Here is a 25,093-nt window from a genome sequence, read left to right as displayed (position 1 = left end):
TTAAACATTAAGATCATAAGAAATGGAGGATTGTGATGCTTTGATTGCACTGTAACAAAGCAAAAGACATGAAACCACACCTAAGGTAAAAATGCATTGGGTCACAATAATAAGATATTAATATTGCGATGCACATCTGGATAGAAATACACACGCACTAACATTGTCCAATCCATTAACACATATTGGACCAGAGAACATTAAACACTTCCTTAAAACCCAAATAAAATGAAAATAATACTATTAGCAGCCAAGAATGTGTTAGATGGATTCTTCAACAGATTCAGTTAGATAGAAGCATTCGCGCTTTTCCATACCTGGTTCTTGCGCTGCCGATTACATTGGATGGAGTGTGGATGGCAGTTGGCTCATTGGTCTACGGCTATGATTCTCACTTAGGAAGTAGTGTTAGAGAGCGAGAGGTCCCGGGTTCAAATCCTGGACGAGCCCGATCCATTTACGGGCGGCACGGTGACACAGTGGTTAGTACTGCTGCCTCACGACGCCAGTGACCCGCGTTCAATTCTTGGCTTGAGTCATTGTCTGTGTGGAGTTTGCACGTTCTCCCCGTGTCTGCGTGTGTTTCCTCTGGGTGCTCCAGTTTCAGCTGGTTAGGTGCATTGGCCATGCTAAATTCTCTCTCAGTGTACCTGAACAGGCGCCAGAGAGTGTGGACTAGGGGATTTTCACAGTAACTTCATTGCAATGTTAACTTAAGTGACACCAATAAATAAACTTTAAAAAAAATCTAAATTGGTTAAGTGAGAGCTGGGATCTTTCATTCTGCACCATCCAATCTCATTGTGATTAAAACCAAACAATTGAGTCAAGGAATACATGAATAAAGAAAAGAAATATGGGGATTTTTAAATCTTTTAATAAAAAGTCAAACTTAAAAAAATTAAAATAAACTGTAAACAATGATTGGAGAGAAGCGGAATCAAGAACAACAGACACACCATTTGAAAAAAAATTCAAACCAAAACATTTTCAGGCTCGCAACTTCTGACTGAAATCAAGTAAAAGAAATTCAAAACACAAAATAACCTTTTTTATTTCCACTGAAGACTACACAGGGACACTGCTGTAGTTCTAGAAGTTATCTACATTTGCATTTATTTACAGCCTTGCTTATTTACACAATCGGAATACAGTGTTAGAAACAGAAGGTTTGAGATTTGTCTCAAATTCAAATCAGAACCGTAGGAAAGTTCTCGCGCGAGTTGTTACTTGCGGCGCTGATTATAAAATGCAGATGTAGTCCTTTGCTGCATTGAAATACATCTCATAAGGAGTCCCAAAGAATCAACAAAAGAGGTCTCTGAAAATCCTTTGCATTTTTAAGTGGACACTGGGAGATCACATTTCATTAATCGTAATGTGCCTTGCACTCTTGGTTCTGACCTTGAAACTGACCGTAAACCAATAGCTCACAGTTCTCATATTGTTAAAAAATAGCAAAAATTCACTGTGATCACACTACTGCAAAATACCTTCTGCTCAATGCAAAACGTGTGAAGACAAAACGAAAAGAAAAAACTCAGCACGTTGCAGGAATTACAGTGCAACGGTTTTAAAAATAATTGTAACAACACAGCCTGAAAAATGGCCACATAAGCAGCTGTCTTTGGCAAAGTGGTTGGCACATGGTCCTTTACTGTTACCTCTTGCCCATTTCACTCTGTCTCATGAAATGGATATTATTTACACTGTCTGACAATTCAGGGTATTGCTCAACAGTTTTTATAAAATAGCCGTCATAGCCTTGCACCCTGCCATTGATCAGAAGCTGCTGTTTCTCTCCCTCTGTCCATGAGCGAATGCCTTCTTCTCCATCTTGCAACCTTTGCTGCTCCCGAGTCCAGGCCTGCGCTACAGCTCGCTGCCTGGCCAACTCCAAGACATGAGTCTTCTCTTCATCCATGGTTGTCCCATATCGTGTATTTAAACATAGCAAACGGTACTGAAGTTTAATATCAGTGTATCTTCTAGTCCTTCCATTCAGAACAGTATTAATTTGAGACACAGTAACGTTAACTCCATTTTCCAAGGTTCGCCTTCCACCACTAAGGCCCAAAATGGTGAGATCTCTTTCTGCCGACCCCAGTTTAACGAAATAATGTGTGTCCACACCGTCAATGGTGAAGTGGAAATCTTCCAGATAGTAGGCATTATTTAACACTGCAGCGACTCTCCTCCCGTCCTCAGTGGCAACACTAATGATATCAGTGCTCACTCTGCCACCTCGCACGGCAAATTTCACCCCTTTGCCCAGGATTGAACCACCTGTTGCAAACTTCTTCAGCTGTGCTTTTGGCTGACACCCAGCTCCACTTCCTCCATAAATCCGGCCAAAGTGCTCGACTGTAACAAAGGCTTTGAGTTGCTTCTGTACAACACACTGTACTCCTAAAATAGACTGGTGAAAAGAGAAAACATCATTAGCAAAACAAAATCCTTAATCACCACATTGGAACACAATTTCCTTTTGTGAATCATCAATTGCTGAGCAGTTTCAAAAATATTGCCGACTATTTCATGACAAAATCCGGTGATGGAACTCTTTACTAGGATTGATCATCACATGTTTTGCAAATTGTGCAATTCAATTTCAGAACCATTTGAAATTTAAAAAATAAACGGAAGCTTTCTAAAATATCTTCAACAAAACTTTCTACTATTATTCATTTCTGAGTACAATCGCTTGGCCAATTGCTATGGTAATTAGATATCTCAGGCTCTCTTTGCAGTTTGCTTGGAGGTCCTCTTTGGCTTTGAAACTGGAACTCTCGTGTATTTCTTCAGACCTGAGTCTTTTAATAAGTCTTCATGTCGTGAAACTGAGTACGTGGTTACAGGGATTAGAAAAAGATGAGAGTTTTCAGCAAATAATTTATTAATCATTATCTAGGAGGTTTATTGCTTTAATATTGAACAAGTGTTGAGTGTCTCGGCCCACTCATGAAATAGAAAATAATACTTCATGAGGAGAAACAATTTAAAATGTCTGTCAAGGTTTGGCTTTAAGCTTATATTTCTCTGGTTGGGGAATTAAATGCTCAATAATAGCATTACTGGACACTGAGTAATAGAACATGCATAAAACAGCTCTAGATCCAAATAAAAGCTGACACCCTAGCTTCTTTAACAGCAGTGCATAAAATTCTGCATTTTACTTTGGAACATTTGGACTACGAGAACTGAAAATGAATCCTACTGCCAGGAACCATTAGTATATTCCAACATCACCTAACAGAGATATATGAATACTGGCTATCTCCAAGGTCTTGGGAAATCTCCTATGAAGGTCGTCTACATGCATCAATGTGCAAGTAATGGCACATGAACTTCCTTTAATTGTCTTCTAACATATATTTTAAATATACCTCAACATGTAGTTAAGTTCAACTGTGACGTTGAAATACAAAGTACAAACAATGTAATTATAAATAAGAGATAGACTTGAATCTGCAAAGCACAGGAATGTTAATTTCCCTGCACTTTGCTTTTGTTTGTTTGCAGGATGTAAGTGCATCATTCATCGTCCAGTCCTAGATCTGGTAAGAAGGTGGTCATGGGTATTCTCCTTGACCTACTGCAATCCATTAGGGTATTTCAGAACTGTGGCAAGGGCAAAGCTTGATTGGAGAGATTCCAACTGAAAAAAAAAGTCAAGGACTTTGGAGAGGAAAGGGAGGTTGGAGACGAGCCAATATTGTTTGCAAGGCTTGAACAGTTTTAAGCTCTTTGGGGACAAATCCTGAGAAGATGATACTCTTTGCAATGCCCAATAGCCTGGGCCGAAGAAGGGAAAACTTCTCTTATGATTCTGTTCATAAATTGTCCCATTTATTGAATTCAGTTTCACAATTTGCAATGGTGGAATTTGAATGTAAAGGGCTGAATTTTCCAGCAAGTGTGAAGACCCCAACATTAGGTCCTAATCCCAGTGGTTTCCAAATGCCACCCAGTTGCATAATCTTCCTGGAGGCAACCAACTGACAGGTTGCTTCTGGGAGTCCCACCCAAATCGGAATGGTATCAGATGGGAGAAAAAAGGAGGCAATTCTCCTAAAAAAATTCTAAGTGTCGAATTTGCTAAAAACTGGAGTAAATCCCACTGTTTTTTTCAGCAGGATTTTCAAAATGAATCTCCCACACTCTGTGCACTGCAGAGTGCCTCAGAAAGATTCCCGCAAAAAATCAGGGGGCAGGGCCTATTCCTGCTGGAGAGGCCGGCAGCATAGCACCGAGATCGGCGCAGATGCAGTAGCCCCGCACTGCCGGCCTCCAGATCGCTGGCCAGCTCAATCGCTGGCCAGCACAACAACCCCCGTATCGCTGCCTCACTGACCTCCCCATGATCTGATTGCTGGATGTGTCCAGCCCAGCCTTGACCACTCCTTCCAGCCCGCTTCAAACTCCCACCACCCCCAGCAGTCCCGATTTCCCGATTCCATCCCACCCCCCCCCCTCACCGACAGCCCAGACACCCCCCCATGCTGATGGCCACCCTCCCTCTGTCACTAATCCCTCTGCAAAGTGGCAGATAGAACCCCCCCCCGAACTGATCTCCCCCAGAGGCCCCGCCCCATTAGGCCCCGGCCGATTGGCACTGTTTGATGTCCACTGGGCAGTACCAAGGTGCCCCCTGGGCATTGCCACTTTGCCCCTTGGGTAGTGCCAGGGGTCCAGGCTGGCACTGCCAAGCTGGCAATGCCCAGGGGGCATTACCCCATACCCTCTAGCAGGCCTTGATGGCCCCCCTTCACTCCAGTGGGGTCGAGCTCCACAAGTGGGGAGCTATTGTAAACCCTGCTGGAGTGAAACACACCTGGCGGCGGTGGGGAGTGGGGAAAGGCTAGTGGGCCCGGAGACTTCAATCCCGGGCCTGCTAATACATGTAAATTGAATTGAAATGGCCATTTGAATCAATTACACGGCTCCACGCGCGGAGCTGATGGCGCCGGAAATCTGGCCACCGACTTGTGGAGGCCATGGCGCCCAGCGAGGAGCCCACTAAACGGCCTCCACTTGAGTCTCCCGGCCCGCTGCGCTGCTAAAACAGCTGCTAGAGCAGCGCAGCGAGCCAGGAGAATCCCCCCCCCCCCGCCCAAGTCTCTGGGCAGCCAGCAGCCCACTGGGAGAGGTGAGTGTGGCCAGTGTGACCCTCTGGCAGCTGTGGCTCCATTGGGGGCAAGTGATTGAAAGGAGCTGTCAATGACCCCCCTTGTCTGCTGCTGGAAGGTCCCTGCAGGCAAAGGTAGGACTTTGGCCTCAGCAGGGGGTCTGTCCTCTGTGGGACAGCCAAAGTCTTTTCAAAAATTCATTTATTAGTGTCACAAGTAGGCTTACATTAACACTGAAATAAAGTTACTGTGAAAATCCCCTAGTCGCCACACTCCAGTGCCTGTTCGGGTACACTGAGGGAGAATTTAGCATGACCAATGCACCTGTGATGAAGAATGTCTTTGAATTGAAATTAAACATGTCCTCAACATGTCTTTCAGACTGTGGGAGGAAACTGGAGCACCAGATGGACACCCACGCAGACACAGGGAGAACATGCAGACTCCTCACAGACAGTGACCCAAGCTGGGAATCGAACCCAGGTCCCTGGCGCTGTGAGGCAGCAGTGCTAACCACTCTGCCACTGTACTGCCCCTGCCACTATGCCTCGCTTGGGTATGTAATTGATGTTAATTAGCTACTTGCCATTGTGGGGCATGCAGCTAGTGCTGGTTAGGCCCCGCCTCCAGCAAGATCGCTTGGAGACAGGAGTACATGCAGCCACCCACATGTGTGATTATTAATTATGCTCCTAGTCCCACCTCCAAGCCTGTTACTGTGGGTCTGGAAGATACAGCTCAAAATTGCTGGGCTGCTATTGTCATATGTGAACCACAACATCACTAAACACTGTTAACATAATGGGGGAAATATTTGGGAAGACCCAAGGGGGAGATGTGAGGATTGCAGCCCAGTGAGAAGCACTGCATTTCTCACCAGGAGACTCCAGCTTGTGCAAGGCTAGCACCATCTTATAGCTGAGCTGCAGCTCTGCACTTTGATTTCAGTAGCAGCTGGCTTTGCCACTGAAACCATTCTGAGCAGGAAGAGCTCTAACCAATGGTAAAATGGGACATGCAGCAGTCTCTAAGGTTCTTTGATGCAGCAATGAAGGCCTTAATGCAGGAGGTGGGCAGGGAGAGGTTGTTTATCCACAAGGGACCATGAGACCCTCCAAACAGACACTACCAAGGCAGTGACAGCATACAACCATCATGGTCAATGTGCAGTGCAGCCCCAAGGACCTGGACACAGTGACAGAAGAAGTTCAATGCCCTCACACAGTGGTCAAGGTCAGTGAATGTGTTTTCAAATGCCCCGTCCCTACAGGTGAGCCATTAGCCTCGTACATTGCTCCTTTCATCACTTGCCCAACAACAATCACCATCAACTAGGATTCATACTTCACATTTATAGCTTCAACTCACCCTCACACAATTTGCATTGCTGCAAACCTCACACCCATACAGTTGTTCTGTATAAGCTTCTTACTTGACCTCATCACACCTCATCTTTGTGCCTTTCCTAGAATTGCCACCTGGCCAGGCATGAATGTGAAGGGTAAAAGGGATAAGGGACTGATGATGATGAAAGACAGTCACAATCTCACACTCACGATCGAGTTACTGCCATTGTATGCACTGTAGACAGTAGCATTTAGACTTAAACCAAAAGAGAAAATGCTGGAAAATCTCAGCACGTCTGGCAGCATCTGTAAGGATGAGAAAAGAACTGACGTTCCAAGTCCAGATGACCCTTTATTAAAGCTAAATGCCTTCTCACATAGTGACCACAATGTTCACACATGGCTACAGCCCTGGAGTACAGGTCTGTGCACATATCCGGCAGAATCTGCTGGAATACATTCTCCATGGAGTCTGCCACACTCGCCATGGAAACCTCCATGCACGTACAGGTCGGCACCACTTCACCAGCCAGCAGATGGACGGACTCCTCCGTCTCACGGTCTACTCTGGCCTCTCCACCTGCAAGCTGGATGGATTGCAATGAATGCTATGAGGCATCACTTTGTCACATTGTTACTGATGTTCATGTCCCTGTATCATTCAGTGAGGTGAGTATGAACAGTTTTGAGTTCACTAACCCTGGCAATTAAGTCAGTCATCCCCTTCTTGCACTGCAGGGCAGTCCTCTGGTGTACACCTTGGGCACTGACTGCCCTGGAGACTTGCTCCTATGCCAGGTTAGCCTTCTTGGGCATCCTCCTCCTCCTCCCATCCTATGCATTGAAGACATCCCTCTTGGCCTCCACTTCATCGAGCATGATACCCAGACACTGAATTTGGGTGCTGGAACTCCCTGTCCTCTTCAGGCCATCTCCTCCCTCACCGTTATGTATGTTGACGTCTAGGTATACTTTAAATATGACAGCAGAATATGATGACGGGGAGCACACCATCCAGCCCGCTGCGCTGGGTGAAACATGAGGAAACTCCCGATTGCATAATTATCGAGGCTGACATCGCATGATTTGGCGTGAATTCCCAGCAGCCTCTGCGGCAGGAAAGACTCCCCTTTCCTGCCCCTGTTACTGGAAGGGAAAACTCCACCAAATGACTTGAAGAACACGACCAAAGATACAACTTCCTCCTTTGTCTAATGAGCTTAATAGTAAAAAAAACTGCAACAGCAATACAGCCTAGCATCACATCATTCATCATAATTCCTGCATTATTTCAATAAAGTGTCAAACAGTTAAAATTACTGCACATATGTCCATCACCACCAACAACTTGTAGTTTGGTGGCTTTAAATGACACGAGGTAATTTACAGTTAGGCGAACGGGACAAGGAACAATAGATAAAAGGTTTAGGAGAGCTGGGTGACTGCAGTCAGGCATGAAGATGGCAGAAATATAACAAGTGTCGGGGTAAAGGGAGAAAGTTCAGAGTAGGGACAAAGCAGCTGAATTGAGTTAAATTCAATCAAACCCATTCACTTCAGTTTGGAAATTGTGATCTGAAATGGAGCTGATTTTGGCACATTTCCTCAGGCCTGTATAAATAGAAAGTATATATTACATTACACTTAGTTTGATGTTTTTCTAAGGAGTCCCTCAAATGTTTTCAGTTAATATTGGTAACCTTAGTCCTATGGTTAAACAACAAGTGGACTTGATAGTACAACCCATTAGTAAGGAAGGATTTGAGAATGTCACTCACATTTGAGTCCATGAGTTGTTGAAATCTGATCCTTATGTGTACCATGTGGTATTCTATTTGTACAATTTTCACTTAAATGCTTTCAAACAGATTTTTTTAACTGAAGAAAATAAATGGATCTTGTATTCACGCACCACTGTGCAGGATAAACATTACTGTTTCTGGTGGTGAATATGCAATTTAAGAAGACATGTTTTATTTATAGTTATTGGCTCTGATTGCAGCTTGTGGAAAAATTACTTTTGACAAGCTTTTGCCATTTTCTTTAAGAATAATCATGGAGATATTTGACTCATTGTCCAAATAGGGAGAAATTTGGAAGAGTGACCCCTCCACGCACTGGCTTGTTAAAGCCTTAGGCCCAAGTTGAATTTAGCCGTGGGCCCCATGAGTGAGCTGTGGGCACTGGATTGGCGCTCTGCTGCAGTTCACTGGTTTCGGAGAGTAGGAAGTTGGCAAGCTCTGGCTGGTCGCTCATGTTTAAGGCAAGGAGGGTGAGGCTCCTGGAAGGGCCTATGATGGGCCAGAGAGCCCAGGTTTATCTAGGGGACAAGGGAGCACGCACCCCCCCCCCACCTCCACCCCCATCCCCATCCCACTTCCTCACCCAACTTGCATAGTCTTTTAGCACATGTCACAAGATATGCCACTCCAACAGCCCATTCAATTACACTGACTGTACAGCACAGAGAAAGCCCAATGGGCTCAACTGGTCTATGCCAATGTTTCTGCTCCACCCAACCCTCCTCTCGCCCCATCAACATATCCTTCTCTCTTTCCCTATACACATGTCCTTGCTGTCACCTTGACCACATCATGGGCAGGAATTGTCAGATAGCAGGGTTTCCCACCCTTCTACCCGAGGCGTCAGCGGGACCTGCATCATGTTGACACTGGCTGCCCTACATCGATTTAACACCCCAGGGGGTGTTTATTAGCTCAAGATGGGACTTCTGCCCCTCACCTGGAAGGAAGTCTGCCTAAGAGAGCAGCCAGCCAATCTGAATGGCTGCCAGCTCTGTAGTGCTGGCAGCACCAGCAGAAGCAGTGGCCAGGACTGGAATATCAAGCAATCACCAGATTGAAAGTCCTGGATCAAGATTTTTCAGCCCCACACAGTGTGTTTTGCAGTGGTGGAGGCAGTTTGCCACTGGTCACCAGCAGGATCTTCTGGTCCCTCTGAGGTCTACAGCATTTTGCATGGCTCTTGCCCCCACTGCCAGGAACCCACCATAGGGAGGTGGGGGGGGGGGGGTGTAATCTTCAGAAGATCCGGCTGGTGGAAAGGATCAGATAATCCCTCCCCTAAAGCCCAGCGGCAGCCAAATGTGGTGGTCTCATGGTGGGGTGGGTGAGGTGAAGCCTTAGGTAGTGGGGATAGCAGGGTAGGGGTCTTGCTGCAGAGGCCAAGGTGAAGGGAACAACTGTAGGGGGGCAGATCTTGTGGAGGGAGGGTCCCTAATGTGGGAAGGAGAGACAGTTGAGGAAGGTGATGCCCTTTTCCTTTCCGAGGTCTGAGCAGGGTGACTTGCCGAACTTCCCTCACTCCTGAACTCCTCCCACCAGCCTCAAAATTGAAGCTGGGTGAGAAACACCCTTTCATTGGCCATTAATTGCCCACCTCAATCAGGGAAAAGGTGAAAGGGCCTCGGCCTTGCCTTTCCTTGATAAAATTGCGGACAGTTCAGGTTGGACAGGAGGGTGGTGGGAAGGCCAACCGGACAAGAGTGTGGGACAGGCTTCTGAGACTCTGGTATGCCGGAGTGTGGGACAGGCCTCTGAAACTCTCTGATGTGCCGGAGTGTGGGACAGGCCTCTGAAACTCTCTGATGTGCCGGAGTGTGGGACAGGCCCTCGGGACTCTCTTGTGTGCAGCAGTGTGGGACAGGTGTCTCAGATGCTCCGGTGTGCAGGAGTGTGGGGCAAGCCCTCGGGACTCTCCAGTGTTCAGCAGTGTGGGAGAGGCTACCTGACCGCCTTTTTTCAGATTTCGGAGTATGAAAATAGTCTAAAAATGCCCCTCCGTACCCCAACTATTTTGCATGCCTGCTGCAGGTGCAGTCCTCATCCTGTGGCAAAGTTAGAGGCAATGGAAACACAGTCTCCTTCCCTTTTCCCCCAACCTTTGTACCCAGGGCTTTCTGGGCCAATTGTTCCCTCTATTTTATTGCTTATCATGGAGTTCCCCTAATGCAACTTCAGATTGGAAGATGAGAACAGCTGTAATGTTATTGTTTGTAAAAAAAAATAGAAGGCAAGGTTTTCATGCTGTCCATGTTCAATGAACAAGTTAGTAATTTGAAACACCACTGATTATATTTGGAGAGTTGTGAAGCTGGAAGTACACAGGAGCTGTGCTGTCCAATAAGTGGTTTCCCATTAAGCAAATAATCCAACGCTGAATTCTCAATTGTTGTTAAATTGCTTAAGTGAGGAATATTGGATTTTAAATGATGTTGGAGAGCTTCCTGAAAAAGCCTGAATAATCATGGCATTATATCAGATTAACTGCTCTCATGTGACTTTGCCATTACATTATAAAATATCAATGAATCGGCCTCTAATTAACTGGACTGTGATTTTAGCAGCAGGAAGAGCCAATATCACTTCCAGTAGCTTGAGGTGAGCGATTACCCAATGTAAGCTCAGGACTGTGTGGTAGTTTTATACTTTTAAAAAACTACCAGGGTATCTGAACAGAACTAAAGCTCGAATGACACAATAAATATTACTCAGTTATGGATGAAAGGCACTGGAGTAGATTTTCACCTTCACCACCGAGGCAGTGACCTGGCAGGGTAGATCGTACAGATTTTATGGAACCCACTTGATTTTCTTTACCTTGAGATTAAATATAATAAAAATCTGGTAGCTTCTGTAAAGTGCAGGTGATCAGTCCCAACTGAATATTGCTTAGGTACAAAAGTGGGTTTTATTTGATGGCTTAGTGGCAAATTATTGAGAAACTAGATCATTATTTTGATCATTTGTAGATACGACTGCTGTACCTGCAATGTTAAGTTGCTGATGATCGCCTAATTTAGTGATTTTAAAAAGAGAATACAGTGGAATTGGCTGAATGTTGTGCAGACAAATACAGCAGCCCTTTTATCTCAGCTATATACCACAAACAACAATGAGGAGAATGGCCCCTTGTGTTGGTATTGGTTGAAGGACACATATTGATCAAGACACCAGCACAACATCCTGTTCTTCATCAAACTGCATGGTATGTTTAAAAGGTAAAGTCACCATAGTCACAGATGACCATTGGCTCCCCTTTGAGGGGGAGAGCTGATTGGTGGTGATTTAACCTGAGGGTCACCACACCTCAGGGGAGGGGCAAGGTTGTGAAGACAGGACCTTCATGAATAACCTCAGCCAGTTGCTCTGATCACAAACCAGCCGTCCAGCCTACTGAGCTAACTGACCCATCAGCTGAAGCACTGGAACTGCCAGTTAGGCCCTCAGCTCAGTGTCAAATACACTTTCATCAATATAGTATTCCTCCAGAGTACAGGGAAAAAAGACACTGGAAAGATTCCATCTCATGGATCAGTCTGAAGATTTAAAATATTGATCAACTGACTTCTGGCCCACAGGTGCTGTCTGACTTGATATATATCCAGCTTATTTTTTATTTGATTGTCAAGAGCTTCAGGACAAAGTTGGGGAAATTAAAACAGTAGATAGTTGAGTGCAACGAAAGTTGAGAAAACCTATGTGGCTCCAGGGTGCATGATCTGGGTCACCCACTCTAAGGGGAGGACTAGACAGACTTACCTCAGCATTTAAAACCTGCAGCAGAGTGAAAGATGATAACTGGGTGCGAGTTACCGGCCATTTACGCTACGCTCCTGCTGCAGTGAAGTCAGAGAATTTGGCACCCAGTCAAATCTCCGTTCACTGCAGTGGGATGGGAAAATCCTGCTGGCATGAACGGCTGTAACATTCCGGCCGATTAATTCTTATTCCTCCGCTACGGAAACACGCTGTGCCTTATCATTTCTTAGAAATGTGAACACTACCCAGATGGATGACAATTGGCAGAATTACAGCCCATCCTTTCCCAGGCTTCAATCCTTCCGATTTAGGCCTTTGATACCAATGGAGTTAGGACTAGCCTCTGGAGTCCGGATGCAACTCCAAGCATACTTTTTTTGCCACTGGTAACCTTGCACAGTCTAGTGGGCCGAGCGGCCTCCTTCTGTGCTGTAATGACTCTATTTTACTGCAAGTGTCAAGAAATACATTCTACTGATTTGTTCAATTCCAACAAACCTGCAGATAAAAGCAACTTGGAACATAAAAATTGCGAGACAGGAAAAGACTAATATCCATTTAGTTCATCTTCTACCTTCCTGGCAGTTGAATACGCCAACAATAATGCTTGTTCAATCCAGTTTTGAATCGTGCACAAAAAGAGCTGCTGTGCATGTCTACATAAGGGTAGTGAATCATCAGATGTGAATCATTTTGTCATGTTTTTGAGGGAAATGATAAGGCGGTAGATGTTTAATGGCTGCACAAACTTTAGTTCGTCCCAAGAGATGATATTAAAATAAATTTCTCGAAATATTACAGTGACAATCATATACATTTTGAATAGGATGAAAATAATTACTAAAAAAATATTATTAGCCCAGTGATTTGTTCTGGGGAATGAGTCATGACTGGAAAGATCCTGCCAGTACCTACAGAACAGCTGAATAAATGTTATACAAAGCAGTCAAGATTGGAGAGCATGACAGTGACGGGATTATTAGCTAACAACAAAAAAAGAAATAGCTAGTGTGCTTGAACTGCAGGGCACAAGTTAGTTGTTCTGCTAAACTATAGAATAAATTCTATATTGAGTGACACATGAAGTGTTTTGTGAATTTTTAAACATATAAAACATGCTTAAGTGCAAATTGATCACAGAATGATTCCAGCACGGAAGGAGGCTATTTGGCCCGTCATGCCTACACTGGTGCTCCAAATGAGCATCATGACATAGTGCCATTCCCCTGCCTTTTCCCCGTACCCCTGCACATTGTTACCATTCAAATAATCATCTAATGCCCTCCTGAATGTCTCGATTGAACCTGTCTCCACCATACTTCCAGGCAGCACATTTTAAACCCGAATGACTCGAATGTGAAAAAGCTTTTGTTCACATTGCATTTACTTCTTTCGCAAATCACTTTAAACTGTGCCCTTTCATCCTTAAGCAGGAACAGTTTCTCCCTATCTACTCTGTCCAGCCCCCTCATGATTTTGAACATCTCTTCAAATCTCCTCTTAGCATTCTTCTCTCCAAGGAGTACAGTCCCAAGCTCTCCAATCTATCCTCATAGCTGAAGATTCTCATTCCTGGAATTACTCTCATAAAATATTCTACACTCTCTCCAATGCATTCACATCCTTTCTATAGTATATTGCCAGAACTGTACAGAATATTCCAGCTGAGGTCTAACCAGTGTCTTGTATAAGTTCAGTATAACCTCCTTGCTCTTGTACTCTATGTCCCTATTAATAAAGTCTAGAATACTATATGCTTTAACTGCTCTCTCCATCTGTCCTGCCACTTTCAATGATCTATGCACATATACGCCAAGTCCCTCTGCTCCTGCACTCCTTTAAGAATTCTACCCCTCATTTTAAATTGTCTCTCTACATTCTTCCTACAAAAATGCATCACCTCATTTTTCTCTGCATTGAACTCCATCTGCAACTTCTGTGCCCACTCCACCAACTTGTCTATGTCCTTTTGAAGCTCGACACTGTCCTTCACAGTTTACAATACTTTAAAGTTTTGTATCATCCACAAACTTTGAAATTTTCCCCTGCACACCAAGATCTAGATTATTAATATGTATCAGAAAAAGCAGGGGTTCCAATACCATGCTCTGGGGAACACCCTAGCACACCTTCCTCTAGTCTTAAAAATTTCCATTGACTTTGCTTCCTCTTATTCAACCATTCTTTTATCGCCACTGTCCCTTTTATTCTATGAGCTGTAACTTTTCTCACAGGTCTGTTGTGTAGTAATGTATTGAATACCTTCTGAAAGTCCATGTACACCACATCAACAGCGTTACCCTCATCAATCCTGTTACCTCCTCAAAAAACTCCAGCAAGTCACTGAAACATGATTTCCCCTTTGGAAATCCATGCTGGTTCTTCCTCGCAAACCCATATTTTTCCACGTGACTACTGATTTTATCCCGAATAATTGTTGCGAGATAGCCCACCACTGATGTTAAACTGATTTGTCTGTAATTGCTGGGACAAAACCTTTTTTGAATAAGGGCGTAACACTTGCAATTTTGCAGTCCTCTGGCACCTGCCCTGAGTCCAGGAAAGATTAAAAGATTATGGCCAGTGCTCCTGCAAGTTCCATTCTCAATTCCTTCAATATCCTTGGATGCATTTCATCCGTTCCCGGTACCTTGTCAATTTTAAGTACCAACAGTCTATTGAACACTTCCTCCTAATCAATTTTGAACCCTTCTAGGGGCAGAGTTTTCTTGTCTATCACCATGTCCTGGGTAGATGGATGGAAAGTATGAATTCAATATCTCAGCCATGCCCCTGTCTCCCGTGTGAAGCTTCCCTTTTTGGTCCCTAATTGGCCTTACTCCTCCTTTTAACACCTTTTACTCATACGCCTATAGAAGACTTTGGGATTCCCTTTTATGTTGGCTGCCCCCAGTCTTTTCTCATAACCCCTCTTCACTTCTCTGGTGTGTTTTTTCACCTCCCCACTGAACCTTCTGCATTCCTCCTGGTTCTCAACTGTATTTTCTACCTGACACCTGTCGTAAACACACTTTTTCTTCCGTATCTTAATTTTTATCTCTTTTTTCATCCAGGGAGCTATGGATTAATTTGCCCTACCTTTCCCTTTTAAGGGAATATACCTTGACTGAGCCTGGACTATTTATTTTTTGAAGGTAGCCCATTGTTCAGCTAGTTTTTCCTGCCAGCCTTTCATTCCAGTCTAACCAACCTGGCTCTGTTCTTGCCCCACTGAAGTCAGTTCTCCTCCAGTTAATTGTGTCCATTTTGATTGCCTACTATCCTTTTCTACCATCATCCGAAGCCTTACAATACAATGATCACTGTCTCCTAAATGTTTCCCACTGACACTTTGCCTACCCGACCCAACTCATTTCCAAGAATCAGATCCGACAATGCACCTTTTCTTGTTGTACCGGGCACACACTGCTTTAGAGAATTGTCCTGAATATAATTTCGGAACTTCTGCCCCACTCCACCCTTTACATTGTCCCAGTCTACATTTTGGAAATTAAAGTCCCCCATTATAACTACTCTATAACGTTTGCATCTCTGTGTAATTTCCCTGAAGATTTATTCTTCTACATCCTTCTCACTAGTTGGTGGTCTTATGCACCTTTTTTTTCCTTAGCTTCAGCGAACTAGATTCTGTCCTTGAAACCTCTGGGACATCCTCATTCTCCAACACTGTTATGCTCTCCTTTAACCAAAACTCCTCCTCCTTTCCTATCTTTTCTGAATACCTTTTAGCCAGGAATATTTAACACCCAATCCTGCCCTTCCTTGTGCCAGGTCTCTGTTATCGCCACAACATCATATTTCCACAACTCAATTTACACCTGTAAATCCCTACTCTTATTTACAATACTCTGTGCAATCACATACCTCCACAGTAACCCTGATTTAGACATTATTACTTTCTGCCTTATTCCAACTTCATTTATTAACTTAGTGATCTTTAAAATATCTGCTATCCGACCCTCCCAGTGTTTTGTGCACTCTGGTATTCCTCTCTATTATTTCCTCTTGGTTCCCACAGCCTGCTGAATTAGTTTAAAGCTCTCCCAAAGGCACCAGCAAAACACCCCACAAGGAACTGTATTTGATGTATTCCATTAAACAGTCTCTATATAAATGTTCAAAAATTTCCTCATGTAATTTGCTGGTTGCTTCTTTAAAAAAAAGTTAAATTCAGCTTCACTCCGTGGAAGTGGAGGTTGCAGAATTTGTCACATAATATTATCTGTGAACTGAACTCCCATTGATTGAAACACCATTCCGGACTGGATTCTCCATTTTACCCTGTTGGGTCATGCAAGTTACAGCACATGAGGTCACTTGGCCCCATCTTGCTTGTGTTAATGCTGGTTCTTCAATTAAAACAACCTATTTTAATCCAATTTACCTGCCTTTTCAGCAGAAATTGTTATGTTGCTTATTTCTTTTTCTCCACTTCTTATATCAGGTGAGTTGATGTTAGTGCAATTTGCCCATTATACATGTTGGATGGCATTATATAACATTATACACTTTTGAACAAGACTACAGCAAATCACTAGTGGTAACTCCACACCACTCAGGAGGGATTAAGTAGACAATTTAATTGGAATTTAACAAAAATGCCATTTATTTACCAAACATGTTTGTGATTGGAATGCAGGCTGTATCCTGACATCAATTAGAGGGGATTAAGTTATACAGGAATTGCACCTTAACGAGATGTGAATTAATGAGTAATCACTCTTTCTGCCTGAAATTCAAGGAGCACTTAACATGTGGAAAGTGGCAAGTTTCTAGTTGACCGTAATGGAAATGATTTAAATAATTGCACAGTTTAAACGTGGGTATTTTAAGTGATGGGGACTGTTCTTAATTAAGTTCCTTTTTAAGTTGTCACCGTTGCCTCGACAGCCAATTGTGATGCTAATGACCCTTGGTGTGAATAAAAATCTTCTAACTTTCTCTGTTTCTGTATTTATAATTTTGAGTCAATGCCCCGTGTTACAAGAGCATTGTTGGGAGTTATTTTCTACTCAATCCTTTTCTGGCAAATTGCTGAAATTCTGCTCTTGAAAATGTAAATTCAAATCAATTTCCACTGGCTGCTGTCTAAAACAGTCAATCTGGTCAATATGAAGGGTCCTTCATTACAAAAACACATCATGAGGCGCCCTCATGCAGTACATGAGATCTTTCTAGAAGGTTGAGCAGTTTCATTTTGTCCACAGATCACAGCTAAATTTGGTGAAGGAACTGTGTGATTGGCTGAGTCTTAAGGTATTAATAGGAACCTGGAGGTTTATAAATGTCATGAAATACAACTGTTTTCCCACTCTCTCGTGTTTCCATAATCTTCTAAAGGAGAGAGCGCTTGTGAGAGTTGTTACCTTGCTGTTGTCCCACTCCTGAGTTTTCATCTGAGTGTTGAGAAGCTCATAGGAAGGTTCCATTAAAGACGTTTCTGGTTTGGGATATCCTGGGATCACATTGTGCAGCTGGAATCCAAATGTCAGCAGCCAACTGTTCACATCTGTGACGTACAAAAGAGTGAAACTATATTCAACCTCTTTCAGTTGTTTTACATTCAAGCGATAGGGAACTGTTAACCTTTACTGCAAAATTACAAAGAGCTGGATGATCATGAGTAACTTTAATCAGAAATGTAAAAGGTAGAAAAGCAGTGAAATTACTATTATCATTTTGTATGTGTCAAATTAAATGACATATAACACAGCTGTTTCCAATGTGATGCGGGTAGTATTTTGCAGTTGCAATTTTCGAAGCAAGTGGCATTTCTCACTGGCGCTACACATGCAAGGAGATGTCCCAAACAGCTTTACATTAAGGGAGAAACAATGAAACGTGGGGGGATAGTGAAAATGGAAAACAAGCTTAGGACAGGAGACAAAAGGCACTGTTGAAGAGGGGTTTTCTGGAAGCAGAAAAGACATGGAGCTCTGTGAGACACAAGATGAACAGCTGAGCAGCCACCAATGATTCAGTGAAGAGAGTGGTGGACAAGGACATGCTTGGTGTTAAAAGTGCAGAGAGTGCATGAAGGGATATCAAGTTGAAGGAAGAAGCGATTTTAAAGCAAGGTGAGAGTAATTGTTTCAAATTGTTTTTTTTTTCAATTTTTACTCCATCCTTAGTTACAAAGCCAATGCTCGGAATAGACTGGGCAAATCCAAATCCATTCCTTGCTTGCTCCAAAAACCAAATTCAAAATCCAATTGAATCCAATTCAAAGTTCCCACAAGAGAAACAAACAAGATCCAAGCTGACAAGTTAAGGCATTGCACCCCATCTTGGGTTTGATCTGAAGCTTGATCTTAGCCAAAACGCTGAGAAGTGAATTTGACCACAAAAATCTCTCTTGCTTCCCAGTGACTTCTTTGAATGGATGGGGAATTGGGCGGTGGGATTTAAATGAGTGGTATGGTCACTGAAATAGTAATCCACAAACCTGAGGCAATGCTCTGAGATTCCAGGCTCAAATCCCACCATGATAGATGGTCAAATTTGAATTTGATAATTGAGTGAATGAAAATACTCCAGCCCTCATTTAATGAGCACTGGGTGAATTTCTAATTCCACACTACTAATCACCTGAAGAAACTGGCCCAGAGTTAAAATCGGATCATATAAATATTACAGAAAATATAGCAGATAAACACAGTAATTAATCTCACATAAATTTCCACTAAATTCATCTAGTTACCGAGCAAGTTTTGTTTTGAACTATTAATTTTAATGCTTTGCCAATAAAATATTATTTTGAGGTAAAGATCAGGATGACGGTAAAAGCTCAATGTTTTCAATGGAAACATTGTATTGGTAATTATGTAACTGGTTTCATACATATTACACATTCATGATAAGAATTTTTGCATGCACATGATGTTCATTGTTTTTGTACATTTACTTTAATTTGCTCTCGAATTAGTGCAGAATAAATCACATGCAGTATTTATTATAATGCCATGGCTATGTTATTGGTAAGAAGTTTAACAACACCAGGTTAAAGTCCAACAGGTTTATTTGGTAGCAGGTCCTCCTGTCTTAATGCTCTCTCCACTCACATTGTTTGTACCTTTAAGATTTGATTAGCTGTAAGTATTCGCATTCCAACCATTATTCTGTAAATTAAGTTTGTGTCTTTATATGCCCTGTTTGTGAACAGAATTGCCACTCACCTGAAGAAGGAGCTTAAGGCTCCGAAAGCTTGTGGCTTTTGCTACCAAATAAACCTGTTGGACTTTAACCTGGTGTTGTTAAACTTCTTACTGTGTTTACCCCAGTCCAACGCCAGCATCTCCACATTATGTTATTGGTGCCAAAGTTACCAGCCATTGTGTTAAAAATGATCTGTTCCAATGCAATTTGAGTAACTACAGGAAAACAACTTTTTGCAGCTGTCAGTTTTCATGCACTAATTTCAATAAGAATGTCATGATTGTCTAAAGCCTTCAATGATCGAACATCATTCACTTGAACATGGTATTGTCATTACTTCCAAGGTGGCATTTTCCCCTTTTTGCACAGAGTGCTGGCTGAGATGAGCAAACCGGTTTGCAGCTCACAGGCTGCACAACTTGCTTTTCTTGCCACCTTGAGCAACACTCTTTCAAAAACAATCTGCAGACATGGCTCACACCTTCACACTGGCAAGGGTAGGGCCAGAAAAAGCTGGCAATGCTGGGAATCACAAGGACGCCCCGACCTCCGATATAAAACACAGAACAACGCGCCCCCATGTACATGGAGACTCCCTCACATGCACAAGGGGAACTACACCCACCCCCACAGAAAAGGGGTACACCCCTATGGAGAACCCACCCCACTCATAGATTATGAGAATCCCCCACAATGGAGCTCTCCTGAGGGCTCCTCTTGGTACTGAATGCCGGGGGCTGTGTCAGGATGCCAGTGCCAGGCAGCCAGTGCCAGAATGCCAGGGGACATGCTTCATCCCCGTCACTCCACGGCAGATTCCCTGGTTCCCACTTTTGAAAACCTATTGTAAAGCTTGTTGATGTGACGGGGAGATCCCTATGTGGGAGGGAACATATGGCGGGGAAGCCGTTTAATGACATTATAATTTATTTAAAACAGTTTCCAGACCTTTCTGGGTGGGAACCTCATTATGTCATGGTGGGCCAATGGGGGGGAAGGTTTGGAGGGGCAGGAGGTTGGGGGAGGGGGAGGTGGTTTTTGGTGGTGGTGGTAGGGAGAATCTGAAAATGAGATCTCGCCGGTGAGAATCATGTTTTCTGACTCTTGTGGGATTTTGCCCACATCGCCGTTTACACCCGCGGTGAACACGGGCACAAAATCCCGGCCAACATATTGCTGCCCTTCACATTTCCTGCTGTTCCTTTAAACGTAGCATTTCTTTCTTGCTGGAATCTATCCTGACGCAACAAAACTATATTGAAAATTTGGAATTAATTTTGGTCCCTTCATGTAAAGGACAGGTGCAAATTGGCTTCACAGTTCTCAGTCACAACAGAATATGTTGCAAAACCTGCACATTTTAGAAAATATAATAAATGGTAAATAAGACTGCAACAACCTCTTTTCAATCAGGAGTTTCATTTCATGCCAACTATTGATCACAGAACATTGGTCAGCTTGCTTTACAATGAATTAATTAGAGGGTATGGATTAGACTTGCTCCAGTGTGCAGAGAGGTAATGGAAATGTCTGCTTCATCCATCAGCTCTTTAAGGATTAAAAATGTGCTAGCTATCTACATGAAACAGAACACGCAATCACTGAAATATAACGCAAAGAAAAGAAGCAATCTTTCTTACCTGTCATATAACATTTGATATCCTGCATGTTGCTGACTGGGTTGTTGTTTTTAAACATGTACAAATTAAATGGTACAAGACTGTCACTGAGGTGATTCCAGACATCATGATCAGGTGCTGTCCATCTTCCAGAAAGCACATCGTAATCCCGTCTTCCAAAGTGCACCAGTTTTGTGAGGGGATCATACAAGCCACCATGATAGCCTACAATGAGTTGAAAGGCTGGATTTGTGTCCATGTAAATCTCTCCGTAGGCAGTGTAAGTGATTTGCTTAATCATTAAACCGGTTCCACTGAATACAGCTAATGGGGTCCCTGTATTATCACAGGCAACATAGAACTCGTCACCACTGCTAATTTCCATAGCAAAAAGATGTCCCTGAAGGTCATAATAAAGGGATGCTATTTCAGAACTCGTATGATTGTACATGTGTGTGACTCTTGCAGGGTTACTCAGATCTGCATAAAAGAATTGTAAATACATCCCATAGCTGGTTCTGCTCGAAACCCGCCTTCCAACCCCATCATATCGGTAGTGCACTTTCCAACCATTTGTTTTGCTGTATGCTTTGCTAAGAAGTCCTGCTGAATTGTACTCAAAGATAATATTTCCTCTTTGTCGTAAGAAACCATCCTCATCTACTTTGTACTGTACCTCTCCAAGACGAGTAATCCTATCCCTCAGGTCATACCTCAGTGGAGTCAGTCGAGCACTATTGCCAGGGCTTAGCAAGTGGAGATTTCCATTTAGATCATAGCTGTAGCGCCACAAAGGTTTGTCATTCAAGGATACAGTCTGCAATTGCCCATCTGCATCATATTCATAAGCATACCTGGAGGTATTGGCATAGGGACCAACCTTCAGTTCCCGTCTAACCACCCTACCCATGTTGTCATATTGCACTGTCATCCAATACATAAGTGATCTGAAAATTTCATACTGGACTTCTTTCACTCGCCCATAAGCATCAAAATGTTTAGTGTGAGTCATGACTGCAGTCGTGATGATCTGATTAATATCATAATAAATCACACCAAATTTTCCAAATTGTTCAATTTTCCCAGAAACGTCATCATATCGATACAGATCAATAGGTAAAGGGGTTTCATTGATAACAGCTTGCATACTGGTAACCCGGAAACTGTTGTCATAGTTATAATCAAAGCGAGCATTAACCATTCCTTCCTCACTGAACCGAAAGATTTGTCTGTCAATAAGAGGGCCGATTTGCCTGAAACGTATCGTGCAAGTGAAGCCTTCATTCTGTAAGTTGACAGTTTTAAGCATTCCAGCTGTTTCGTCATAGGTATAGCCAATCCTAGTGGTATCATAAAGAATTTCAGAGAGCTTGGACAGCTTGCCATACTTATAAAGCACACGGCGTCCAGTTCCTAGGTATGAAATCTGCAACAGCTGATTGTCCTCAGTGAAGTCTTGAATCACAGAAGCATTACCCTCAGGGGGTTTGTAGATGTTCCTGTAATAGCCCACAGAACGAATGGTTTCCAGGTTTTGCTGAGCCACATTTGGCATCGTCACAGAAGACAGCCGATCATTTTTGTCAAATTCAAAGATGTACTGTCTTTGACTATGTAGAAGGAGCACCGAGGACTGTGAGAAACAGGAGAAATAGCATCTTATAGCTACTGATTGTACATAGTATAGTTAACTATTTCAACTATTTGCATGAACTTACATCAATCATCCTGGACAAGTTAATTAATTTAAAAAATATATATGTTTACAAAGAACAATACAGCACAGGAACAGGCCCCTTGGCCCACCAAACGTGCGCCAATACGTGGTTTCTATCGCTCTGTTCGCCTCCCGTTCATGTGTCTATCAAGATATGCCTTGAAGGTTGCTAATCTGCCTGCTTCCACCACCTTCACTGGCAGTGCGTTCCAGGCACCCATCACCCTCTGTGTGAAAAACTTTTCCGCATGTCTCCCCTAAACTTACCACTCTCACCTTAAACTTGTGCCCTCTTCTAGTTGACCCTTCCACCCTGGGGAAAAACCTCTAACTATCCACCCTATCTATGCCTCTCATAATTCTGTAGACTTCTATCAGGTCACCTCTCAGCCTCTGTCTTTCCAGTGAAAGCAACCTCTCCTCATACTTAAAACCCTACAGACCAGGCAACATCCTGGTAAACCTTCTTTGCACCCTCTCCAAAGCATCCATGTCCTTCTGGTTGTGTGGCGACCAGAACTGCATGCAATATTCCAAATGCGGCCTAATTAAAGTTTTATGCAGCTGTAACATAACATGCCAACTTTTCTACTCGATGCCCCAGCCGATGAAGGCAAGCATGCTGTATTCCTTCTTGACCACCTTATCCACCTGTGTTGCCACTTTCAGGGATCTGTGAACGCCCAGATCCCTCTGTATGTCAATGCTCCTAAGGATTCTGCCATTTACTGTACAATTTCATGGCATCTTAAGTCTGGAGCTAAACCTAAACAGATGTTTAAAGTGTAGCTCATATAAAATTAATTAAATCTTTATAAATCATGACAACATTGTTAATAGAGCATGAGCTAGATCTGAACTAAATTAATGCACCACATGCAATAGTTTCATTGAGCAAGGTGTGACAAAACAATTTTGTTTCAGATGAAATGTATACCTTTTGAAAGGTGTCATAAATGGTTTACCAGATCATAGAATAATTTTCTTTACAATTTACGACATATAAAAGGAAACAAATGTCTTCAACTATATTAAGTCTTCACTTAAGAAATAAAGTCAATTCAAAACAAGAATAATTAGATGCTCAGCCGATGCACACAGAAAACATTCCTTCCCACCTCCTACATATTGCAAGACACCAGGGTGTCTTGTTATATTTGGAATTTGCCACATTTCACCATTCTAATGAGCAACTCAATTTTTTGCATTTCTCATCAGATATTTCTACAGTGGTCGTGACTGAAGTGGATTCATATTGTTTAAGGCAGATACCCAGGAACTTACAAAACGGTTCCAGAGCAACACAAACTGGCTTCTGGGCAGGGGGCACATTCTCCCTGCCATTTCATACTGCAAATGTAATTTGGTAGACTTGGGCAAGAAATAAGACAACGTTATGTAAACCCAATATTGCCAGGGAGAATCTTACATTGCAAATTATTGCAAACATGATCATGTGAAATCAGCTCTACTGATTTGGACACTGCATCTGAATGTCAAATAATCAGCTTCTGAAACAGATCCCCTTTTCATAATTCACATTTGATCTCAAGAAGGGGAGAGAAAATGGTTAAGGACACACTGAAGGCCTTATTGAAAAGGGGATAGCGACATTGATGCGCTGGAGGAACTTACCGCAAACTGTGCCATGTGGCATCATCTATCAAACTGAAACACAGTCAGAAATTGACCCCATCAACTCTGCTGCAGAGAAGTGACAAAAGCAGCAAGGGATACCGCAGAACCCTGGCTTGGAACCCCCTTTCCTCAGGGGATTTCCTGTCCTCTCTGTCCAAAGACCATCCAACACACAAATCACAAAGCCTGGCAGCGGAAATCATCGTTTGGAGGAATCGATGATGATGATGCCAACAACAATGATGCTTATCATATCAGTCTATATTCAAAATGTCCTATACACAATTTACTAGTTGTTGAACTCTAAATAAATGTGTTCATCTCCTATGTAAACTAACTAGCAACTGACTAAATATTCTCAAAATGTACATCATGTATGAAGGAGATGAACTTTGAGACATGCATATGTGACAGTACCTTTTCAAGGTATGTGTAGCTCCATGACTTTCCATCTGCAAAGGTTCTTGATACAATCCTGCCGGCCTGATCATAGTCAATTCTTTCTGACATGGTACCTCTTTGAACACCTGCCACCTGACCAGTTGAAGAATATGTCACATTCACCCCATTTAATCTGCTGCTCGGGGACCACAGAGTAGGTCGGCCAACCTGATCATACAGGATTCGAAGGGTGAACTTCCGATGATCATCATATATCTTTTCTGTTCTAGTCACACGATCAAAATCCAAAGAGAGCAGATTTCGGCTGTGGACCTGAAAAATATTAAAAACAAGCTATAATGCTCTTCAATTACCCTCTTATATGTATTAGAAAGTAAGCAAAGTTTGAAAATATCTCGTTAACTATGGAATTTGCCAACAAATTCGGTGCAGGTCTATGAACCTTTTTTTTGCCTGAAGATATTTTGATTTTTACTCTTATTTCTTCACGCTATCATACACAGTT

General features: G+C 42.9%; 1 protein-coding gene across 4 annotated transcripts in view; it reads right to left on the bottom strand.

Moving 5' to 3' along the window:
- Positions 1 to 868: 868 nt before the first annotated feature.
- Positions 869 to 25,093, bottom strand: part of tenm4 (teneurin transmembrane protein 4) — a 395,445-nt gene continuing 371,220 nt past the window's right edge. For all 4 annotated transcript variants that reach the window (XM_078222800.1, XM_078222801.1, XM_078222802.1 and 1 more), the window contains 4 exons: positions 24,604 to 24,900; positions 20,853 to 22,464; positions 17,424 to 17,566; positions 869 to 2,419 (listed from right to left, as the gene is read on the bottom strand). In XM_078222800.1, coding sequence (XP_078078926.1) covers positions 1,661 to 2,419; positions 17,424 to 17,566; positions 20,853 to 22,464; positions 24,604 to 24,900 — 2,811 coding nt within the window. In that variant the 3' untranslated portion in view covers positions 869 to 1,660. The remainder of the gene's footprint in view (positions 2,420 to 17,423; positions 17,567 to 20,852; positions 22,465 to 24,603; positions 24,901 to 25,093) is intronic.

The sequence above is a fragment of the Mustelus asterias genome, chromosome 10, assembly GCF_964213995.1.
Source record: "Mustelus asterias chromosome 10, sMusAst1.hap1.1, whole genome shotgun sequence".
Lineage (NCBI taxonomy): Eukaryota > Metazoa > Chordata > Chondrichthyes > Carcharhiniformes > Triakidae > Mustelus > Mustelus asterias.
Note: the sequence above shows the minus strand (reverse complement) of the source record. Positions and strands in the feature narration are given on the sequence as shown.